The 20,640-nt window shown below is 38.4% G+C and overlaps 1 protein-coding gene across 1 annotated transcript in view; it reads right to left on the reverse strand.

The window, feature by feature from the left end:
• LOC101476569 (ryanodine receptor 1) overlaps nt 1-20,640 on the reverse strand; it is a 62,890-nt gene that overhangs the window by 25,649 nt on the left and 16,601 nt on the right. The window contains exons 39-86 of the mRNA XM_076889130.1: nt 20,424-20,535; nt 20,197-20,340; nt 19,654-19,927; nt 19,433-19,547; nt 19,179-19,311; nt 18,986-19,080; nt 18,777-18,912; nt 18,475-18,661; nt 18,279-18,390; nt 18,079-18,199; nt 17,716-17,885; nt 17,397-17,617; nt 17,224-17,314; nt 16,993-17,133; nt 16,689-16,852; nt 16,521-16,599; nt 16,263-16,352; nt 16,038-16,178; nt 15,863-15,940; nt 15,714-15,789; nt 15,503-15,626; nt 14,850-14,965; nt 14,691-14,758; nt 14,478-14,599; nt 14,285-14,334; nt 14,037-14,097; nt 13,820-13,946; nt 13,624-13,735; nt 13,243-13,324; nt 13,027-13,157; nt 12,613-12,933; nt 12,284-12,524; nt 12,072-12,159; nt 11,891-11,983; nt 11,434-11,448; nt 8,082-8,252; nt 7,915-7,974; nt 7,671-7,805; nt 6,657-6,769; nt 6,345-6,441; nt 6,156-6,265; nt 5,993-6,044; nt 5,795-5,887; nt 2,870-2,969; nt 2,719-2,798; nt 2,551-2,627; nt 2,387-2,460; nt 1,610-1,627 (exon numbers count right to left, since the gene is read on the reverse strand). Of these exons, the coding sequence (XP_076745245.1) occupies nt 1,610-1,627; nt 2,387-2,460; nt 2,551-2,627; nt 2,719-2,798; nt 2,870-2,969; nt 5,795-5,887; nt 5,993-6,044; nt 6,156-6,265; nt 6,345-6,441; nt 6,657-6,769; nt 7,671-7,805; nt 7,915-7,974; nt 8,082-8,252; nt 11,434-11,448; nt 11,891-11,983; nt 12,072-12,159; nt 12,284-12,524; nt 12,613-12,933; nt 13,027-13,157; nt 13,243-13,324; nt 13,624-13,735; nt 13,820-13,946; nt 14,037-14,097; nt 14,285-14,334; nt 14,478-14,599; nt 14,691-14,758; nt 14,850-14,965; nt 15,503-15,626; nt 15,714-15,789; nt 15,863-15,940; nt 16,038-16,178; nt 16,263-16,352; nt 16,521-16,599; nt 16,689-16,852; nt 16,993-17,133; nt 17,224-17,314; nt 17,397-17,617; nt 17,716-17,885; nt 18,079-18,199; nt 18,279-18,390; nt 18,475-18,661; nt 18,777-18,912; nt 18,986-19,080; nt 19,179-19,311; nt 19,433-19,547; nt 19,654-19,927; nt 20,197-20,340; nt 20,424-20,535 (5,611 nt within the window). The remainder of the gene's footprint in view (nt 1-1,609; nt 1,628-2,386; nt 2,461-2,550; nt 2,628-2,718; nt 2,799-2,869; nt 2,970-5,794; nt 5,888-5,992; nt 6,045-6,155; nt 6,266-6,344; nt 6,442-6,656; nt 6,770-7,670; nt 7,806-7,914; nt 7,975-8,081; nt 8,253-11,433; nt 11,449-11,890; nt 11,984-12,071; nt 12,160-12,283; nt 12,525-12,612; nt 12,934-13,026; nt 13,158-13,242; nt 13,325-13,623; nt 13,736-13,819; nt 13,947-14,036; nt 14,098-14,284; nt 14,335-14,477; nt 14,600-14,690; nt 14,759-14,849; nt 14,966-15,502; nt 15,627-15,713; nt 15,790-15,862; nt 15,941-16,037; nt 16,179-16,262; nt 16,353-16,520; nt 16,600-16,688; nt 16,853-16,992; nt 17,134-17,223; nt 17,315-17,396; nt 17,618-17,715; nt 17,886-18,078; nt 18,200-18,278; nt 18,391-18,474; nt 18,662-18,776; nt 18,913-18,985; nt 19,081-19,178; nt 19,312-19,432; nt 19,548-19,653; nt 19,928-20,196; nt 20,341-20,423; nt 20,536-20,640) is intronic.

Consider the following 20,640-nt stretch of genomic DNA (forward strand, 5'->3'; position numbering starts at 1 on the left):
GCTCCAAAAATAGTTTCTAATTTTCACTCGATAGATCGAGGACAGTTTTTAACTAAACTCCATATTAAGGCCATCTTAAATGTTTGTTTTATTGGGGGGTTTTAAACATGGTTGGGCTATAACTAGCATTTGTAGGTTCAGTTCACTGACAACTGTTTTCAGAAATGCTTCTGAGCCCTTGCAGTGACTTTCATTACATAATCACGCCTGCTATTAAAGCAGTGTTGTGTAATCCATTGTCACCAGAGGGACTGAAGATCACGTCCATTCAATCACAGTTTTGACCCTTGTGAACAGAGTTTTGTGGAGAGTTGCGAGTTTCAATGCTTTCCCTTGTGTTCTCGGGATGCTTCAAATCTTTGAATAACATTAAGTACTGCAGATGATAAAATCTTTTTCTGATAAAATTCTTTCAGTTTTGAACCATATCTCCATTTTCTTTAAGTTTCTTTAGTGATATCATGCATCTTTTTCAGCTGTTTATTGTTGTATCCCAACTTTTTAATTTATTTATTGCTAAAATAAGATTCACAATGAGGATTAAAAAAAAAAAAAGAATACAATTTCTCAGTTCCAAAATTTGATTGCACTCCTTTTGTTTCAGTGTTTAACAATATTATACACACTGTCCCAATTTTTTTTGGAAACAGGGTTTTAATATAAATCAAAGAAATACAAATGACTGCGGTTTGACAAAGTCTGACATACAAGCACATGTCAGGCACCATACACGAGGCCATCAGCATCACATGCATACACTGAATTTAAAGAGAAAAAAAAACAAAAAAACTGAGACAGTAACAAACATTTGGTCACAACATGTATAAACTGAGACAATGATATAGGACTCTTGTACAGACAGAAACAAAGCAATAAAGTGAAATGTTAGCAGCAGTCAGAGGTGAACCCACGATATTACTTGATTTATTAATTTTCTCTTTTCTTTTCAATTTCCCGTTCACCGCTGGCTACATGAAACAAGCACACAAACGCAGAATCATGCAGGATATACAAGCTTCTAACGTAAATGTCAGAGAGGTTGGGGTTTTGTCCAACAAAAGGCTGAAGGGAATCCAGTGCATGATAGAGTACATCCGAGAAACCACACATTTCTTGTCACATGAAACTTAATTCGAAGGAGATATGTATTTGGATGTGCCACATTTATTCATAAATGTGCCGCAAATTGAAAAAAAATAACAATCGAGGAGACTTTAGTTCAATATAGTTTCGTTTATAGCATCTTTTGTGGCCATGTTTCAAGATAGGAATAGCCTCTTTATAAGTCATGTGATTAAGAAATGTGCGAGAAGGTATTAGGGTTGAGAAATGAGGAACTCTATCACTATTCATAACAAATATCGTTCATGAAGGTTTCATTCCCCGTTTGAATAGTAGTTCATGGGCAGAAAAGACCGGATTCCATCCGAGGCTTTTTGGAATGAACAAGACACGTGAGGAAGGGTGCGAGCTGTGAGCATGAAAGATGGAGAGGCATCCAATCCTCTCTTCAATGTTAGAAAGAGAAATGAGGGAGCAAAAAAGGACAGGGGAGTGAAAGAGGAGCAGCAGTAGGACAGAGAGGCAGATGGACAGAAACATGATTTACCCCGATCTAGGTTCAAGTCTGAGGGCCATGAAAGGAGGGACAAGGGAGAGGTGGCAGTGATCGTGGGGAAGGGAGAGAGGATCAGTGTGTTGACAACAGAAGAGGACTAAGAGATGAGGAGGGGGAGATTAACAACATTCCATGGCAAATTCATTCAGCTAGAACTTTAAATTAACCTCCAGAATTAGATGACAAAAGTAGGTGACAAAACTACTAAACATACAGAGGAAAACATTTGAACCAATTTAAGTTAAATCATGAATATGTAATTCTTTAACAGTTATCCAAGGGTTAATAATACTTTATGTTAGGGAACTAATCACTCAATAAATGAAAATTTGTACTGTAATGGCACAGATGGATTTAAACAAAGATGAATTAATAGATGCTTAAAATGTCTTAAATCTGATCATTCATGTGATAAAATGAGCAATGGCATGAATTGGTACTCACTTATTCTTCAGTTGAATTACAGAAAGTGATTTCTCTTGACCTTTCAAAACTCCTTTGAGTCTTTTTTACTTTGCTATTGTGGTTTACACAGGAAAAGAGTCTAAAGTATATGCATTTGATTCCTCCAGTGTCTTTTTACTACTCAAAGCGTATATTACTGTGTAATGCGATGGTATAACAGCAGTATTAACACCAACACCATAATCTGCATTTATAAATGATTCTGATCATCGACTATATAACAGCAGCTGCAGTGTAACAGCTTTTCTGCTGTATCTTCAATGTGAAAAGGTGATGCTTAAGAAAAACAGCATGAAGACTTACTGGTGCCTTCCTCTGAAACCATGCCCAGCCCCTCTGCCTTGTTCTGCCTCTCAAAGGCATTTAGATCCAGGACACTGCACAGAATATAAAGCTTTTTTTCCCCCTGTTTACTATTAAAAATTATAAACCACATTTACACTTTTGTTGAATATTTGAAAACTGACCAGCAAGTCTGCATCAATGCCTGGACACTCAAAAAGAAGCCCACATCCTTCTTGTCCTTTAAGTACTCCAGCATTTTCTGTCAACAAATAAGGGTAATTCAATAAAGGGTCTTCTTTAGAGGTATCTCCAAATTTATAATTACATGTGTTTATATTAAAAAGGCATACCCGCTGAACCTCACTGTTCCCGCCGTTAAGGATAGAAATACCCAGCTTGAGGGTTGTAGACACCATTGGGCCCGTTTCACCTGCAGGAAACAGGAAGCCATGAACACAATGCGGGTAAACAAAGCTGACCAAAGATAAGGATAAAGACTACCTTTGCAGGCACTGATCATTTGCAGGACCATTTCTGCAGCGCCACGATTATGCAGTCTAGACTGCTGGTACAAGAGTCTTTGTTTCTCCATTTCTTTTTCCTGCGGTCAACACAAACATTATGAGGATTTGCTACCATTATATGTCACAGAGAGAAGGTAAAACGATAGGATGGACTATAGAATCAAATTACAAATATATATACAGTGCTGAACAAATCTCTTACACCCAATGTAGGATTTATGCCACAGCTGCTCTAACTGAACAGTATTATTAATTACCAAAATATTTTTATGTTTCTACAATGGTTAATCCACCAGTATGCACAAGCTCTTAAACTGAAATTACATTTTTAATACAAAATTACAATTATTGTTGTTTTCAATCTACTTTTTTTAAATGCATGTTTTTAAAGAAAAGCAGAAAGAATAGAAAATTGTTATTAGCATTTTTAGTTTTTTTTTTTTTTACTAAGATGCCAAATTGTTATATTGCAGAATTGAAAAGAAAAAATCGTTTTACTGATTGACTGTCATTGTGATTAATATCTGACAGTTCAGTTTGTTTTTTGATTAATAAATGTCCACATAATATTTAGTTTTAAACAATTTTTTGACAGATTTTTAAAACATTTGTGTTATCTTTTTTGTGTGAGAGGTGCTAATAAATTTGTTAAGTGCTGTATATATTTGCTAAAAGTCGTAAAACAGTGGTTCATCAAAAAAAGTCCATTCTATCAATTAAGATTTACAATTTAATTTCACATTCACTTGCCTTTCACACAAATCCCTACCGCTTTAAATCATCATCACCAATCAGTTTAACAGTTTTTTTCACTCTATGTTTGTAGAAAAATGAATGTACCTCTAAAAGAAAATCTACATTAATCATTAACCTTTGTGAATTACCAATTAATTATTAATGTCCTTTCATGGATTTACAATAATTTTATCAAGATTCTGATTTTCAGTGTCAATTCAAAACCTGACTCTTGCACACATTCTCTCAATTCACTTCATTAGTCACAGGGTTGTTACACTACTTCTTCACGTTTGCTGGCTGGAGCAAGCGTTAGACTACAGGAAACAGTTCGACTGGCTTAGCATTTCAGCCATGTAGATACCCAAAGTTTCTTAAATGCAGCGGTCCTGCAAAGAAGATACTTTGGATCAAAGCCTTTATTCCTCTGTATCAGAGATATTTCTTTGGCTTTCCATAGCAGTCTGTGCTTACTTTGAGAAATGACTTCAAATATTAATGCAAAATAAACATAACATTTTTCTTCAGCCCTTCTTCTTCTTCTCTCTTTTCTTCTTTAAATCTAAATGGCTTTCAATATTCATCTTTATTCATAACACTGAGCCAATCGCATATTAAATGCCATTTATGGAAAAGAAAAAGAGCAAATGAATATCTCTGAATCCAGAAGGCAAATTGACATTACTCTATCTATCAGCCACGTTATATATCAACTTGTATCATAGTGACCCTAAAACAACAACAACCACTGCTCCCAAGCCCCCCTCCCTCCCTCCCTTCTCCCAACCACCCTCCCCACTCCCAACCACCCTCCCCGCCACCCACGTATGCCTAGCCGAGCTCTACCCGCTATGTGTCGTGCAGGTGGACCTCAAACTTACCCTGCAGTCCCTGACTCTCTAGTGAAGCCTGACTGTGACTTGTGCACTATGTGAATTAAACTTTAAAGCTACGACTATGTGTACGTAGATACAGCTTTTAGTGTTGTATATTCTACACTGGCTTTCACTGTAGTCTGTCAGTATGCTATGTGAGTGGGGGAAGGGAACATTGAACACAAGCATTCAGTTAGCAAAGACTGGTGTTATGAAGCTGAGACCAATTAGATGGAACAATGAGGAAAGAGAGACGGAGAGAAACAAAACAGACAGCTATATAAACTGGGAGGAATGACAGTGTTATAAAATGAGTATATGTTTTTTTAATAGCCATTGGAATTTAAGTGGACTTTAACAGGATATCCAATGTAATTTTAGGTCCAGTTTCTGTATGCCTGACTCCCCAGTTTCATATAACACCTCACAAATGTTTTGGAAGGCATTTTTGAATATTATATACAATATTTTAGTAGTTTAAAGCAATGATACATAATGATGAAGCACAACATCAATGAGCAAACAAACACAGCTCACTGGAAGTATATAATGGTTCAGTGGCAGTTTCTTCTAAGAGCACAATCGGCACTGGGGTATACAATGAACTACTGTGTCTGAGACGCTGTGCACAACTGGACGCAATGAATGTAGTAAAGCCTGCACAGAGCAGCTGCTACTGCCTGTCAATGTTTAAAAATAAATCCCAGCTAGCCTACTCTAATACTTTATAGAGTACCAGAAAATCAGAAAAAGCTACACTTTACTTCTTTACTTGATCTGAAATAGGAGGAATTGTTCATCAACCTGAGCTGATAATGATTTACAAATAGATTAATTAACATCATGATTGTTAATTTGAGTTAGAGTTATTATTATTGTTGATGTTAATTTTACATTTATTAAATCTAATTAGATCCAATCCAGGCGCAATAAATAGTAAATGGTGCATGAAAGTGACTGTAGTCGAGTTGTTTTAAGTTGAAGCATAATAACATTTTGTTGCTGATGAATTTAGGGAGTATACAGTAATTTACACAACTAAAGCATACCTGGATTGGAGCTTTGAGTTTCTAAGTAAAGAAACTCAGAATGAATGAAGCTTAGCATACAAACAAAAGAAACAGCAGAGACAGAACATAAAGAAGCAACAAGACGATACGAGAGAGAGACACAGAGACAGAGAGAAAGAGAGATGTGGTTGTGAATAAATGCTCCAATGATGAGGTCACTCAATGCGTCGAGAGCTACCGCTCCAATGTGTTCCTGGTCCCCAGCCCCTGGCTGCCCATTACCAGTTCTGACTGTCGCACCTCAAAGGACATCTCATCCTCAGCATTTTCTCCCATTTCCTCTCCACCTTCTTCTTCCTCACCAATATGACAACTCTAAATACACAAAGAGGGGAGAATAAACATGGGTGTTTCAGAGTACACAATGCTGTAGTTCTTTGCAAACTTCAGCGCACTTCAACACCTTCTGCGATGACTTACCTTTGCCATAATATCAGCATATGCCATATAAAGATGATCAGTATCCAGTTTACTGAAATGACAGAAGTGCAGATCACAAATTAGAAATAACATGCTGATTTTTTTTCCCACAGGTGCACCACGTCTCTGCATTTCACTGCTGTTGTATCAGTGAGGATCTAACCTCTTCTCTGTAAGAGCAGTACGACTAAAATGGAGAATTAGCTGATGAAGGGGATCTGGCTTTGTTTCCTTCTCCTCTTCCTCATCTCCCTCCTCTTGCTCCATTGCTTTCTGGGATGTTCAATAAAACAAAAGTGTGAGTAACGCTAAAAGGAAAACATCTGTAGATGAAACTACATATGGCACTCACAGATAAGTCGTCTATCATTCTGTCTTCAAATGAGAAGCCTTCAGGATGAAGCCAGTTGCGCCTGTATCCCTCAAGGAACATGTTTGAAGCTCTGTGCCTGAAAAGCCAAAACCAAAACAAAATAGACTAGATACAGTATAGTGCCTTGTGGTTGCATGCCTTCTCCAATCACTCAGATTTAGACCTGGGTCTTTTCAGATTCACAAACATAGAGACGACTTGGATGGACTTAAAATGGATATTTATTGTATTTATACTTAGCTTTTTTTTTTTTTTTTTACATACATGGCTCCATAGCAGTTGCTTTTTTACCTTGGAATGTTATATAGTGGTGTCATCCTAAAGCAAGCGACCACAGCTCTGCGTCGTTGCTTGGACAACAGTTTGTGCCACACCATCTTCTTGGATTTAAACGGATGCTCCGTCTATCAGAAAAGACATGCACTTGTAAAGTGATCAAAAAATTTCTAATGGTACCTGACACTTCCAATTGATTTATATTAACAATATACTTTTTACTTTTTTCCATAACATAGAACTTTCTAAGGTATCTAACCTTATTCTGAGTCTGACAGAATCTCCTAACTTCTGACCAATGCTGCAGGGCAGGAATATACAACGCATTTCACATTGTGGACCGCATGCATCCCACTTTGATTTTAATTGGGCCAGATTGGTGATAATCCCTTTTCTCTCAGAACTTTAACTGCGTATTTAATCTCTGCAATATTGCAACAGAAGAAAATGAAAGAAATCGGTTAGCCCAACTCGTTGAGCTTAAGTTGTAAGTAAGTAAAAGTCTGACACCTTTGGCCTAGACTGACCTGTAATTATAAAAGGTTTTTTTTAAAGTTACAGAAAATGTCCCATTTTATTTATTTAACTTACTGTGGATGTAGTTAAAAACTGTAATTCCTATAGCAGATAATGGAAAAACTGGAACTTTTCTGTCATTTAATTGTTCATCTATTACTTCCTTATATTGGTGTAGTTTGTAGTCTTTGCCAGACTGGTTATGTCTGACACCCCCGCTACAGGAGGAGTAGCAATTCTTTTAACTTATGAAAGAATGGATGGAAACCCGCAATGCCGTGCCATAAGCTTACCAGTATTTCACCCACATAAGCTAAAAACTACTGAGACTAGTAACACCTGAAATTGTTTCAAGTCTTATCCTTTCTTTTCTGTTAGGATATGCTGCCTCTGTTATCCCTGTATTCATATCTATGTAGTACATGCTGTGTAGGCATCTTTGTTGTGTGTATTTTTGAATATCTATATTTGAGACATAGTGCACCTGCTGCACTATAAATTACCAACACTCACCACTTCAAGATGGTAGAGGACCGCAGAAACCTCCTGCACTCTCTTAACAACTTTCGGTGGGGCATCTGCATCTTCAGCCTTCCCTGCCATCTCCTTGTACAGCGCCATCTGCCAGCGCATGGATGGGTTGTCCACCTTTTCACAACATATGGATACAGAGTTTTCTGAAATATCTTGAGACTGATTATCTGTAGTTACAAATCTCATCCCTGCAGCTATTTTACTACCGGTTCTTTAAGTATACCTTGCCCTGTAGATGCAGGTTATTCTGCAGGAACTCTCTTACTTCTTCATCTGTGTCTCTCTGTAAAGTAAAACATTTTAGCGATTGTTTTCCTCCGTGTATATCATAATACAAATCATACTTCAGATGTTTACTAGAACAAAGTTCAAAATCAGAAAAAAAACTACCAAAGAGTATCGGATCTTGGCCAAGTTGATAAGCTCCTGATCAGCAGGAGAGCACATGTTTAGGCCTATGGGGAGCATCTTTTTCAAGGCAGCCACAATAAGTGAGGTCTGGACTGAGTAACGATCTCCCCGTTTCTTCTTCTTGGTACGCTCAGTATCTGAGCCTCCACCCTGTGAAAAGGACGATAAGGCAGAGAGCATAAACAATATCTAATAACGTGCCAGCAGTACAACAGCTCAGACAAGGACTGATAAGTTTGAATATTTATGTCCTGTTAGAATTGACACTAACTTAACAAACTGATTTAAAATACTGTCTTGAAAAATTACAAAATATTCTGAATATAAGCCTGAATAAAAATATATAAAATGATTGTGATGATACAGCCAATATTCTTTACAACTCGTGATGTGACTGTATTAATGCTAAATACTGAAAGTCATTCAACATTAGCACCAGCTGAGCAATACACAGTGCTGGAAATGTTTTTATTATGCACTGTAGGTCTCTCCAAGTACAAACACACTACTACATCTACTAATAATATAACTTAGAAACATGTTAGAGTCAACAATCGGCACTAAAAAGACAAGTGCCCATATTTAAAGGTCAGAATCCGGTTGTTCCCCAACTATAGTTGTTTTTTTTCTCTGAGCCCAGACTGGTAAGTAGAGGAGAGAGTGAAAATGTATAAGAAAGTGGGAGTATTGCTGCTTTTTGAAGGGGAGGCTGAAAGGAAATGGGTCTTAGAATAAAGTCAGTCAGTCATATTGCACTAACAACGTGCAAGAGAAAATATTTCATTCAAGTCACAATCCATTCAAAGTTCCATGAAAAGGACAGCTAAACAAAACAAACTCACTTTATACTGTAATTGTAAATGAGATTTTCTAGGAACTGTAGCCCTTGGTGAAAGCTCAAGATATTAGATGATGTTAAAGAACAAGATCCTCAGAGTTAGACTTATTAGTAGCATGCTGTTAAAATCACACATCTACAATTAAACAAACTAAAGGAAATGTCTCTTCCCTGTATTTGAGCTCATGCCCTGCTTCTGTGAGAGTTCAGTCCTTCTGTTAGCTGCTCTTTCTAGAGTCCTCCAAAATGTGCAAATGGATGCTATTGCATGAAGTATATAAATACCTTTCATAATATTAATGTTCAGTCTATTACATATTTGCTCTAAGAATTCTACTTTACAGGGTATTTCTTTTTGAACCACAAAACTGAACTGTGTAGATGATTCATATTGATCCTACCCATATTATAGAATCTGTTTCTAGGAAGACCGGTATCATTGTGCTGGTGATTATTTATGTAAACCCTTATCCTGCCTTGTGAAAATAAACGATTGATTCAAAAGACTTGAGCCGTCCTTCATTTCTTTCTATTTTACTTTCAAGATGACAGACTTTCTTGTAATTGGTCTGGAATAATAATTCTCTAATAATCATCTGAGGGTCGTCCACTTTTTTTATTTATTTTTTTTTTTTTTGGGGGGGGGGGGGGCAGTGGGTGCTTTTTCACTTATTTTCAGAAAAACTGGTAGGCCTAAAAAAAAGCTATCTACTGTATAATAACACTGTGTAAATGTCATGTCCTTAAGAAATAGGAAAACATTCAGCGAAGAGCTGACACAGGACCTGAGAGATGTATTTTATCCTTCAGTTAATCAATCTATTGTATGTAGATTCATATGGAGGTCAGGAGAGAGGCACAACAGAGCCCAGATCTCAACATTATTGAAGCAATGTGGGATCATCTTGACAGAGAATGGAACAAAAAGGCAGCCAACATCCAAACAAGAGCTTTGAATGTCCTTCAAGAAGCCTGGAGAACTATTCCTGAAGACTAATTAAAGAAATGACAAAAAGTTTGCCTAAGAGAGTTCAGGCTGTGTTGAAGAATAAAGGTGGTCATGTCAAATATGGATTTTCAAGCTTGTTAGAATTGAGAGAATAGAACTTTTTTGCTCTATAAACTGTATTTCCATGTTTACACATACATTAATCACCTATTTTCCTAGCAAAATACATAGAACTGAGGGGTGGCTCGGGACTTTTGCACAGTACTGTACATAAAAGCTTAAATCTTTTTATTAAAGGGGTTTTGCTGAGGCATCACGGTTAGACATTAAAGTGGTCCCAGATGACCAATTTTTTTCATTTTTAATGAAATAAAAAAAACTCTAAGTGTAAGGTGTATGTTTGTTATGGTGAAGTAGTTTAGAGGATGCAAAGCATTTTGGGGAATATTTTAGGAAATAAGTGTGAATTAATATGTTGGTTAGGTTCATGGTACTTTGAGCACTTTTAAAAAGAGAACCTAACAAATGTTTCAGTAAATCTGCTTCAGTAAACTTTTAGCGTCAAGCTGTGTGTTAGTGTGGGTACTAGGGAGCATAAAAGAAACTAAAACAATGATGTACCATGGCATTTTAAGGGAGGAGATAAGAAAGAGCACAGAGAAGACTAACACCATCCCCTAGTGGACAAAATGCTACATTACAAATACCTACAGCTAAACCATCTTCCATGAAGAGAAACAAAAGGCATACTAGAGGACTCCAACTCAGCTATGATCAAAAAAGAGCAAACTCAGTGACAGCATGATGGCACTGTGCTCCCACTTCCACTTTGATATTTGTGTAAAGCCCAGTGCCATGAGCTGAACTGTACAGCTGAGTACTTTCATCAAACGCCTCCAGACTCCCCCCCACACACACTGGCAGGACTGGGGAAAGCCCGCAGGTGGGGCCTGCCCATTAGTCCAGTGATCCTTTATGAGAACTATATGAGTATCTTTTCCCAGCTTCCCTTATGAACAATTCTGCACTAAAGTCTATGAAGAGATACAATATAAATGAATGATTTTGTGTAAGATATTGTACATTGTACTGACATTGTGTCAGTGTAGACTTAAATCTCAATATAATAAAGTTAATGCCAGTGTAAGTGTATCCAAACCAATCGATAATGAAATATATGGCTAAGACCTTGACTTTTAATTAATATAAATGACCAGATGTGTGTAGTAATAAATTCACACCAGAGTTTTGCTTCATTGCTAAGAGGCTGCAAATCAAGACTTTGGAGAAACAACTACACATAGAGGCCCTTAGAGGTCAGTGGCAGTGAATTAATTCCACATCTCGCTGATTAAAATCTGCAGGATTTTTTTTGTGTGTTTCTGTGTACACAAGTTACGTGTGTTCACATGTGTTTGTGGATATGTAGTGAGTGTACTTTTGTGGATCAGATGTGCCAGTGTGCTGGGGAGGTTGATGAAAAGCTCCCCCAAAGTGAGGTGCCATGCGGTCAGCACAGCGGTCGTGCAAGAACAAAGTCTAACCTCTGTGTCCCCGCCCTGGAAACCCAGCCGCAACACGAAAGAAGAAAACAATGGACAGCCAAAGAGAGAATATCATTAACACAACTGCGAGCCTTCGCAAAGATCTGAATTAAAAATCAAATCTCAAAGAGGTTACAGCAGCTTTCACTATGTTTAAATAAGACCAAAAAACAAAAAATGGTGCGTAAGTGTGTTTTTGTATTAGACTGCTTCCCCGGCTTTCAAATAATTTTTTTTCCCTAAAGCTATTACCATTATGCTAAGAATAACAAAATGCTAATTAAATGACCAATTATAAGTGGCTGAAACTGGTTGGTAATGTCATGAAATCTTCAAATTATACCATAAAATATGGCCACGAGGGAAGGAAGACATACAGTTGTTAAACAATATGTCCTAAAGTTGCCTGATTTGACATGTGGTCTACACTAGCATGTGCTGCCTTTCACTAACTCACCTTGCTCATTTTACTCTTGCTGTCAGCGGTGAGGAATGACATGTTATTGATCTCATTCATCACCACAAAGTTTTGTTCCTCTCGCTTGAAGTTCTGCAGGAGAGAAACAGAAGCATAATTATTGGATGGATTAAGTTTTTATAAACACTTGCAAACAAAAAGGCCAAGTGAACATACTCACATGAGATTTGGACCAGAAAATAAAGACCTCTCCAACCATTCGGAAGAGCTCTTCTGCATCTGGGTCAGGACATGTCAGCCACCTCGCTCTGTAGCAGAGTAAATTATTATAAGGCTAAAATCTCTTTATCACAAGTTTATAAAGATTTATATATTGCAATTTTGTCAATATGAGGCAGGATTCATAGCTTGGTGACTCTAACATTATTCTACCTGTTATTGTCCACATAGCGAATAAGTAGAGGGTAAAGGGCATACAAGTCTCTACAGAGGACAGCAAACTCATCACGTATAGTGCCATCTTCCTCATCTCCCTCTGATTTTCCCTCCATCCTTAAATGGTCCTCCTCAGCCACTACCTTTGATGTGCGTTTCTTTAGTTTCTCCATTGTTGGGATGAAGTGAGACTTGAGCATTTCTGGCTTTGCTCTGCTAACAATGGGCTGTGAAAACACTAGTGGAGAAAAGAACTCGTTTTAACAGCCTTGCAAAGGAAACCAAAAAAACACTGGCATGTGAGCAGAGTTTAAAACAGCTCCCACCAGCCAATCTCTTCATCCAGGAGGCTTCATCTATTCCCAGGTTGTTCACTACAATTTTCATGATGCTTCCTAGCAGCTGATTAAGTTGTTCTGACGTGACCTCGGTGCACAGTCGGCCCTCCATCTCAGGAAAATTTTCAGGTCCTCTCTCCCACCAGCGAATGAGGTAGTTACAAAGCATGGGTAAAGTAATTTCAATCACATGAGGCATCTCAGTGTAACGAGCCCCCGACTCTGCCAAGTCCCCAATCTCCTTCAGCAGAGTATCCAGCTCTGGGATGTCTGGACATAATTCCTGGACCTCATTGGGAAGGCCCAAGACTTTAATCCAGAAGAGAAATATTGAAAGATAATTCAAAAACAAGACTTTGCTAGAATTTAAAAAAAAAAGTGTGACAACAGTATTGCACTCACTGGCTCTCTCTCTGGGAGTCTTTGTGGTGTACACAGAGAAAGCATTGAATTCATTTAGATGGGGTTCTAAGTAGGCCACCGGCATAGCTGCTGCAAGGTGTGCCAAACACTCTCCAAGAGCTGGCCTCTGCCTGTAAAGGTAAAAGGACGAGTGCAGCAAATGCTCCAAAATGATCAGTAGTAAATTACTTTACATCTTAAAAAATATGGAGTCACCTCTCAACATGTAGATTTTTCACTGTCCCCAGGGAGTAGATGCTGCACATGATCCGATAGCATGACATCTGCAGATCATCCACTGTATGCAAAAACACAGAGAGACAGAGAGTGTCAGAATTATTAATGAATAACAACGAGGATACAAAACACATGTCGAGACTAAATGTTCTCCCTTGGCCTGCGTGAGTTTTGTCTTAACTTCCTATCACTATCCAATAAAGACTTTAAAGTGGCTGTAGGTGAGTAGTTGTCTGTCTTTCTTTAGTAGTCCTGTGATAGACTGGCAACCTGTTCAGTATCACTTGAATTGGTCACTGGAATTGGATAAGTGGTTAAAAGAACAGATGGACGGAATATAAAGCATGAATAAGCACTCACAGATGACATCATCTCCAAATTGATGCTGAGCAATGTGATCAAACAGGGAGGTAAGTACTGGGAGCAGTGCAATGGTGGTGTAGTTGATGTTCTGAGAGACGCCTTTCACTTGCTGGAAAAAAGAGAAGCAGCACACGATTATGGACTTGGATATATGAGTTCTAATTTGTGAATGCCCATATTAAACATCATGTACCTGATTGCCTTTCGAAACTTTGCCCAATTTGAGATTTTCAACCATCTTCTCAATATCATCAGCAGCACTCTCAAAGAACGATCGTAGCCCTGCTTTAACAATCTCAGGTCCTGACTTCATTACCGTCCTAATGAGGCAAACACAAAAGGTAAAAGGAAAAACATGAAAAATAACTATAATACAGTTTTATAGTGTTATTAAGAAAAAACAAACAAACCTTGCATCCAGTGATCGAGCCAGAATGTGAAGACAGTTAACAATTGCTGGGGCATCCGTTCCTGCAAATATAGAAATAAATCCACGTCATCAGCTACTGTATATCCATAAAAACATGGAGCAATGGGATTTAGGCTAACCCAGGTGACAGAATGGTGCATTGCAGCTCACAAAATACAGAAACACACATAAAAAGAGAAGAGAGAGAAAAGATTCAGAAAGAGTGGTGCTGCAAGTTTGCCATCTTACCAAAGAGAGAAACTCTGTGCCTCACCAAAGCAGACATTTTACAGAAGATACTACAAAGTGAAAGAAAGGAAAAGGAAGAAGAAGAAAACTCAAGAAGAAATCAAAAGCCCATAAAAGGAGAAACATAATATTTGAAAAAAAGATATACAAATATATATATTTCTGTGTCATATCTATAAAACAGAGACATCACCTTGCAATCATCTCCTTCTCCTTATTGGAAGAATGCCCGCCACTACCCAGGACTTTTGCAGGTGTAGACAGAAAGTAGAGGCAGTGATTTTTGAAATACTGGTTTATTAGAGGCATCAAGATCTGAGAGAGAGAATTCAGAGGGTTTTCCACATTTAGTACAGAAATAACAAGTACAAGTATTTTACATTTTACATTCACACAATAGTCTCACCTTGGCAAAGAATTTGATTTCCTGCTCATGGGGAGACTTTTCCACTCGTCCGCTGCTAACCACAGCCTCTGTAAAACAGATTGCAATATACAATAGCACGGACACAGTGGCAAAAATTGAATGTACACCACACTATTTTTCATCTTTGCCCCACAATACCAAGATGTGCGATGAACTCCTGTGCGATTTCCATCCATTTCAGCAGTTTCTGAAGGAAACCATACGCAAACCTCTTTTCAATGGATGATATGTCCGACTCCATGTCTTTAAGGCCTCTAAAGTCGGGGAGAGTTTATATCTCAAAAATTGATATATGATAACAATAAAAGACTTCCTGTTCAGAATTTGTGCCATAATAAAACACTATTTAAGGAGGCCGCAATAATGCCATGTCCATACTGGTTTCTTATAGTGAAAGAATTAATGCTCATAATGCTCATGCTCTTGGTCGTACATCATAATACAGTCAGGCTGTTATGCATCAGTTTATTTCAGTCAAGATGAAGCCTGTAATTAATGTTTGTTTTATGTTGAAAAGACAGAAGATCGAAGTCAGTGGTTAAACTTTTTCTGGTATGCCAAAGGATGTTCACGTGTCCTATCGATTATTTTTATCAATCTACACCAGAAAAAACCACAAAGTTGAATTTTAGCAACAGCAATAGCAAACTCTTTGCTATTGCATGTAATACCATACAAATCAATGCATTTTTAGGAACTACTGATTCAAAAAGTTTTGAGTAGCTTGAATAAATTTTCTTTATTTTGAACCAAGGTTCAATGTTGTCCATTCTCAACTATTTTATTATTACCTTGTGACAGCGTATCCATTAAGCTGCAAGAACTTCAGCAACTCGTATGCCTTCTCTCTGTCTCGTGCCTTTTCTTTAGCTGTCAGGGTATCGTAGGGCACGAGCAGAGGATGTGTTCCACCTCCTGCACAAACAAAAGCACATCCAGAACTATTTGGAAAAGACAAATCTTTCTTTCTCTATATTCCACGCTCAAAAGAAATAAAATCACCTTTTGCTTGCAGCTCCAACTTTTTCTTTCTTCCCCAGGTGTTATGGTAATTTTCTGCCAGTTGTTCTGCCATTGACTATAAGCAGATATAAATATTAGTAAGATGCTAAGCTTGCAAAATAGAAGGATGCAACATTTTAACCCCATACCTGCAGATCTCTCGAAAGAGCCATATGGGAGATATCAATGGGCTGTGGACTATAGCCATGGCTTGGATCATAAGTTGCCTAGAACAGAAAGATTGTTATGCACTCTACTGTACAACAAGCAACATTATTATTAAGTATTAATGCAGTCAGTCAAGGGCTCTAAACAACTGTATACCTGTGCAGTCTGTGAGATTTTTCGTGATGTTGCCTTCTTCTTCTCTGACTCTTCCTCCTCTCTAGCTTTCTCAATGTTCCATTCCCATGCAATCATGGCTTTGATTGACTCTTTAATTGGCCATCGGTAGATCTCTTTGTCCTTTGAGAAAAGTCGGTGTGAGCAGAAACAAATACACACACTACATCAAGATTCAAGATGATCACTGCATGTCTGTGAACGTACCTTCTCTGAGAATGTCTTGTACGGTCTAAGCATGGGGTGGGTTTTTGCATTTTCATCCAGTGCCTCACCGTATGACCAGTTATTCTGAATCTGAAACATACATGGCCATATACAGCATGAATTACAGCTGTCAGTCATGCTTACTAGGATCCCTTTGTATTTCTTTAGAGTTATATATACTGGTGAATGTATAGCTGCATCAAATTAACCTAATGTGTTGGTCCAGATTTAGCTAAAGACTTATAAACAAAACTTTACCTTTTCAAAGGCCCATTTGTCATGAGTGTATTCAGCATATCTGTTAATAAAGGGATCCAATCTCTCAGGGATGATAGTGCTATGGTTGGAAGAAGCATCAGAGTAAAATTAGCTTTGACTACGAAACAGAGAGATGATTAATTTCTAGCAAAGTAAAAAGCCCCTCACTTTGTTGTATCCACAGGTTTAGGATCAAAGTTTCCCTCTGCATCTACTGATGCCTTTTTCTCTGTCTTGGAGGAGTAGCTGGCATCTACATAGTCAGGAGGAATGGCTCCAGCAATGGCGCAGATGCATGGCATTGAAATTTTGAAAATTTCAGCATCAAATTTCTGGAATCACAATAAAAAATATTACAATATCCATCCATCCATCCATCCATCCAGGATTTAGGGCAGCTGGAGCCCATCCCAGCTGTCATTTAATAAGCCAACTAATAAACTGAAAAAGCAAAATAATTTGCAGGAGTTACCTTGTGAGCTAGTGATTCAAAGATCCCCCAAAACAGTTTGCGTGTAAGATGCAGCTCCTCTTCTGATGCAACTCCAAAATTAGCCCAACCATTAGGGAGGCAATAATATTTCCAACAACGCTCATAGTGATTGGTTAAAAGCTGCAGAACGCAACATAACAAAAGTGAAACAGCTAAACTAAAAGAAAAATATTCTGTTAATAGTGAAAACATTTTACAGGGTCCTCATACCTTTAGAGGCATTTTGGCATACTCATTGAGAATGGGCACATCAAATACCAGCCGCCTTAGCAGATGCTGAAGCATAGATGGACGTAGATGCCTGAAGAAAAAATACATTAACACCTAATCCAAACCTGGCAGTATTAAATGACATGTAAGGCATCCTATCATGTTAAACTCACTTGCACAGAGCCATGAGGCACTCTTCAATAATATCTCTTTGGGCTTTTGTGAAGGCTCGTCCACGAGACAGCCTGTAGATTGTGTGCAACATGGAGTCAATCATTATGGCTCGATGATCACTGCCAGCAAAGAGCGGGGCACACTTGGTGATGAGTGGCAACACAGCTGAGCAGAGGTAGCGGTTCAAAGCCAAAGCCATCTCAGTGGTGCTAAAAGCAACCTGTTGACAAGAAATCTTAGCAGTTATCTTAGTCTGTATAAGCTTTCCATTGTTCCCAGAGAAACAAACAAAAACAGTGTGAACTGTTTGAGCCTTACCGTATCCAGGGAGGAAGCAGCTCTCATGTCAGGCAAAAAGCCCACCTCCAGCACATGGAGAAGGAAATCTTGGTTGTCAATACCATAAACTCTGTCCAAGAACAGCACCATGGGAGCCTTGTGATCTGGCACAAAGCTAGCAGACATCTTTGGTTCAATAACGCTGTTGTCTAAGCACAACATGAAGAAAACATTTGGGGAAAGTAATTAAAATGACTGAAAACCAAGAGAGAAAGGACCTATTAGCACGCTGCTGTGTACAATGTAGGACAACCAGTAAACCATTATTGGTTTTACTGGAGCCATTATTTGGATAATTTGTTGACTGACTGAATACATAACTAATTTATTATGAATTTTCACCTTTTCCAAAAGCTGGAATCTGAAGAGGAAGACTGATGACTCCCACCAGATCTTCTATAGGAACCAGAGACCTCAGAATGGCCCTGATCCTGAGAGCCTCACCTTTACCAGCCTGGATCAACTGTAGAGACAAACACACTATAAACGTTTTTTTCTCTATAAAACTAAAACATTTGGATAAGTTTAGCATGGCAGCTTACATGCATCTCTGGAGCACATCTTCCCAGCAGGTCAATAAGAGCAGAGTAAAAAGACATAATGGCATTTCCCAGGTGAACCCTGTTCTCCTCGTGCTGTTCCTCTCCTCCAAACCTGTCGGTAAAAAACATGTCTCTATCTTTCTGCAACACTAGAGCAGATAATAAAGTCCTTCCAATGAAGCCAAAAAGCTCTTACATGGGAAAGCGTCTATCTTTCTTAACACTAGGGCCATCCCTTGCAGGGTCCTCTGATATTTTGATTGCCTCCTCAATTGCAGCCAGGAGTCCATTACCACCCTCTCCTCTCAAGGCTGGACCAAAGCACTCAGGCCTACGGATGAGGAGGCGCACCACCACATTTGCATTCTCCTCTACACTTTCTCCTACAAGAAATAGAGACCATAGTTCTTATAGGTTATTGATAAGATCGAGAATTAGAAATAATGAGGAAATTAAAATGAAATGTTACAATGAAATGTTGAAAAAAAAAAATCTGACCATTGACAAAAACAGCAAAACGAAGAAAGTCAAGATATTTCTCTCCACCACAAGGATTCCAGCCGATGTCAGGATATCCTTTAGCCAGTAGCATTGGACAGCTCTGAAGTCCACATCCGGCTAAATACTTCACTACCTGGAAAGATTATGAGTGTATTCAAGTCAGGTTAAAAAGCTATAGAATTTTGAACAGATAAACTTTGTTTTACCATTTCAAGATCCTGCTCTTGAAGAGCCAATGCCAGCTCGTTATTGTCAATACAAGACGCTGCAGCCACATCCAAGGGGGTGGAGCCACGCATTCCTAAAGTATACAACAAACGCAGTGGCCAGGTTTATCACAGTCCATGTATGAGAAAGAAATCATCGAGACTAACACTGGATTTCAACAAAGACAATCACCAAGGCCAATGCCACTGTTCTGGAGAAGGTAGCTGAGATGGTCAAACATGGAACGCTGATTTTGACGACTGATGCGACAGAAGTAGCAGAGGAAACGGCAGCAGTTTGTCACCACCCGAGGAAATCTGATCTCCTGTAGGAATAAAGCAACAGAAGAAGTAACTTAAATAAAGCAGTAGATTTTATTTATTTTATACATTTGTCTTTCCACAAGAAGATGTTTACAATGATGATGAATGAATTAAAAAACATACTTTTGAATCCCCACCGCCGAGTACATTGACCATGACCTCCATGACAGTTTCATGCATGCCCAGAGCTCGCATCAAGTTGGGGTGCTGATAGAAAACTTTGTTACTCATGATGTTCCTAAGAAAGACCAATTAAATTTAGCTTGTATCACACGAACTTATCAATCATTTATTTTAATGCAAGATACTGAGAAATGAGAATGAAAATTTAAATGTCATCAAACCCAATGCTTTGAATTATAAGTCTCTCCTCTTCTGGACCCATCTGGACAATAAGCAGTGAGCGGATCTGGCCCAAGCACTCCAAGAGGTCCATGGTGTCCTGAATGGAAACTGCATTGATGGTGTAGGCCTTAGGAAGGGCACGCATGAGCTCACCGAGTCCATCATACTGCCTGTGAAGGAGGCTGAACATCATACGCACGAGCTCAGGGTTCTGGATAAAAGACTCCTGCGCCCAGTGGATCATAGTATGTGAAATCAACTCCTGCAATGTGCCTGGTGCAAAAAGACAGAAGGTTAAGTAAGAATAAGAATGGTCTTGTATTAAAGTGGCCCTAGTTAGATTTAATTTTGGAAGACAATACTATATATACAATAAAACTCCTGGGAAAAACTGCTTTAATAAAATACATTACTGACAAATGACAGACCACAAATCCACAAATTGGTTATCCTTATGTGCAATAATCATCGTTTTTGCATTTAAACATGTTGAACTTGGTAATAAATACTAAATTGCTTGTTAAAAGCAAAAAAAGGCTTACTTGGTTTTTTGTCTTCTTGTGGCTCAGACTCCACCTCCTCCTTCTTCTCACGAAACTTTTTCACCCTTTCCAGCAATCGAAGGAGCCGTCCACGGACAGAATTATCCACTTCTTCCTCTTGTTCCTCCTCTTCAATGTGAACACCTGAGATCAATGTTTTAAGTAAGTCAATGTAACGGTAGGGACAATTTTTCAATGCACACTTGATGCAGGAAGTGAAAACTGACCACAGTGTGTCAGCAAAGCATTGTGAAAGGCGACCAGAGATTCGCGGACTTCATCAGGAATTGGGGACTCTTCATCCTCAACAGAGTTCTTGAAGTTCATGAGCATGTTGACCTACAGTGAGGTTAGAAACAGGCAAGTATGATAATTTTTTTTACTTTAAGGGATGTTTCATGGTAGTACATGAGTAGCTAAGTCCATTTTATATCAGGCAAAATT

This window comes from Maylandia zebra, linkage group LG10 (genome assembly GCF_041146795.1).
Source record: "Maylandia zebra isolate NMK-2024a linkage group LG10, Mzebra_GT3a, whole genome shotgun sequence".
Taxonomy (NCBI): Eukaryota; Metazoa; Chordata; class Actinopteri; order Cichliformes; family Cichlidae; genus Maylandia; species Maylandia zebra.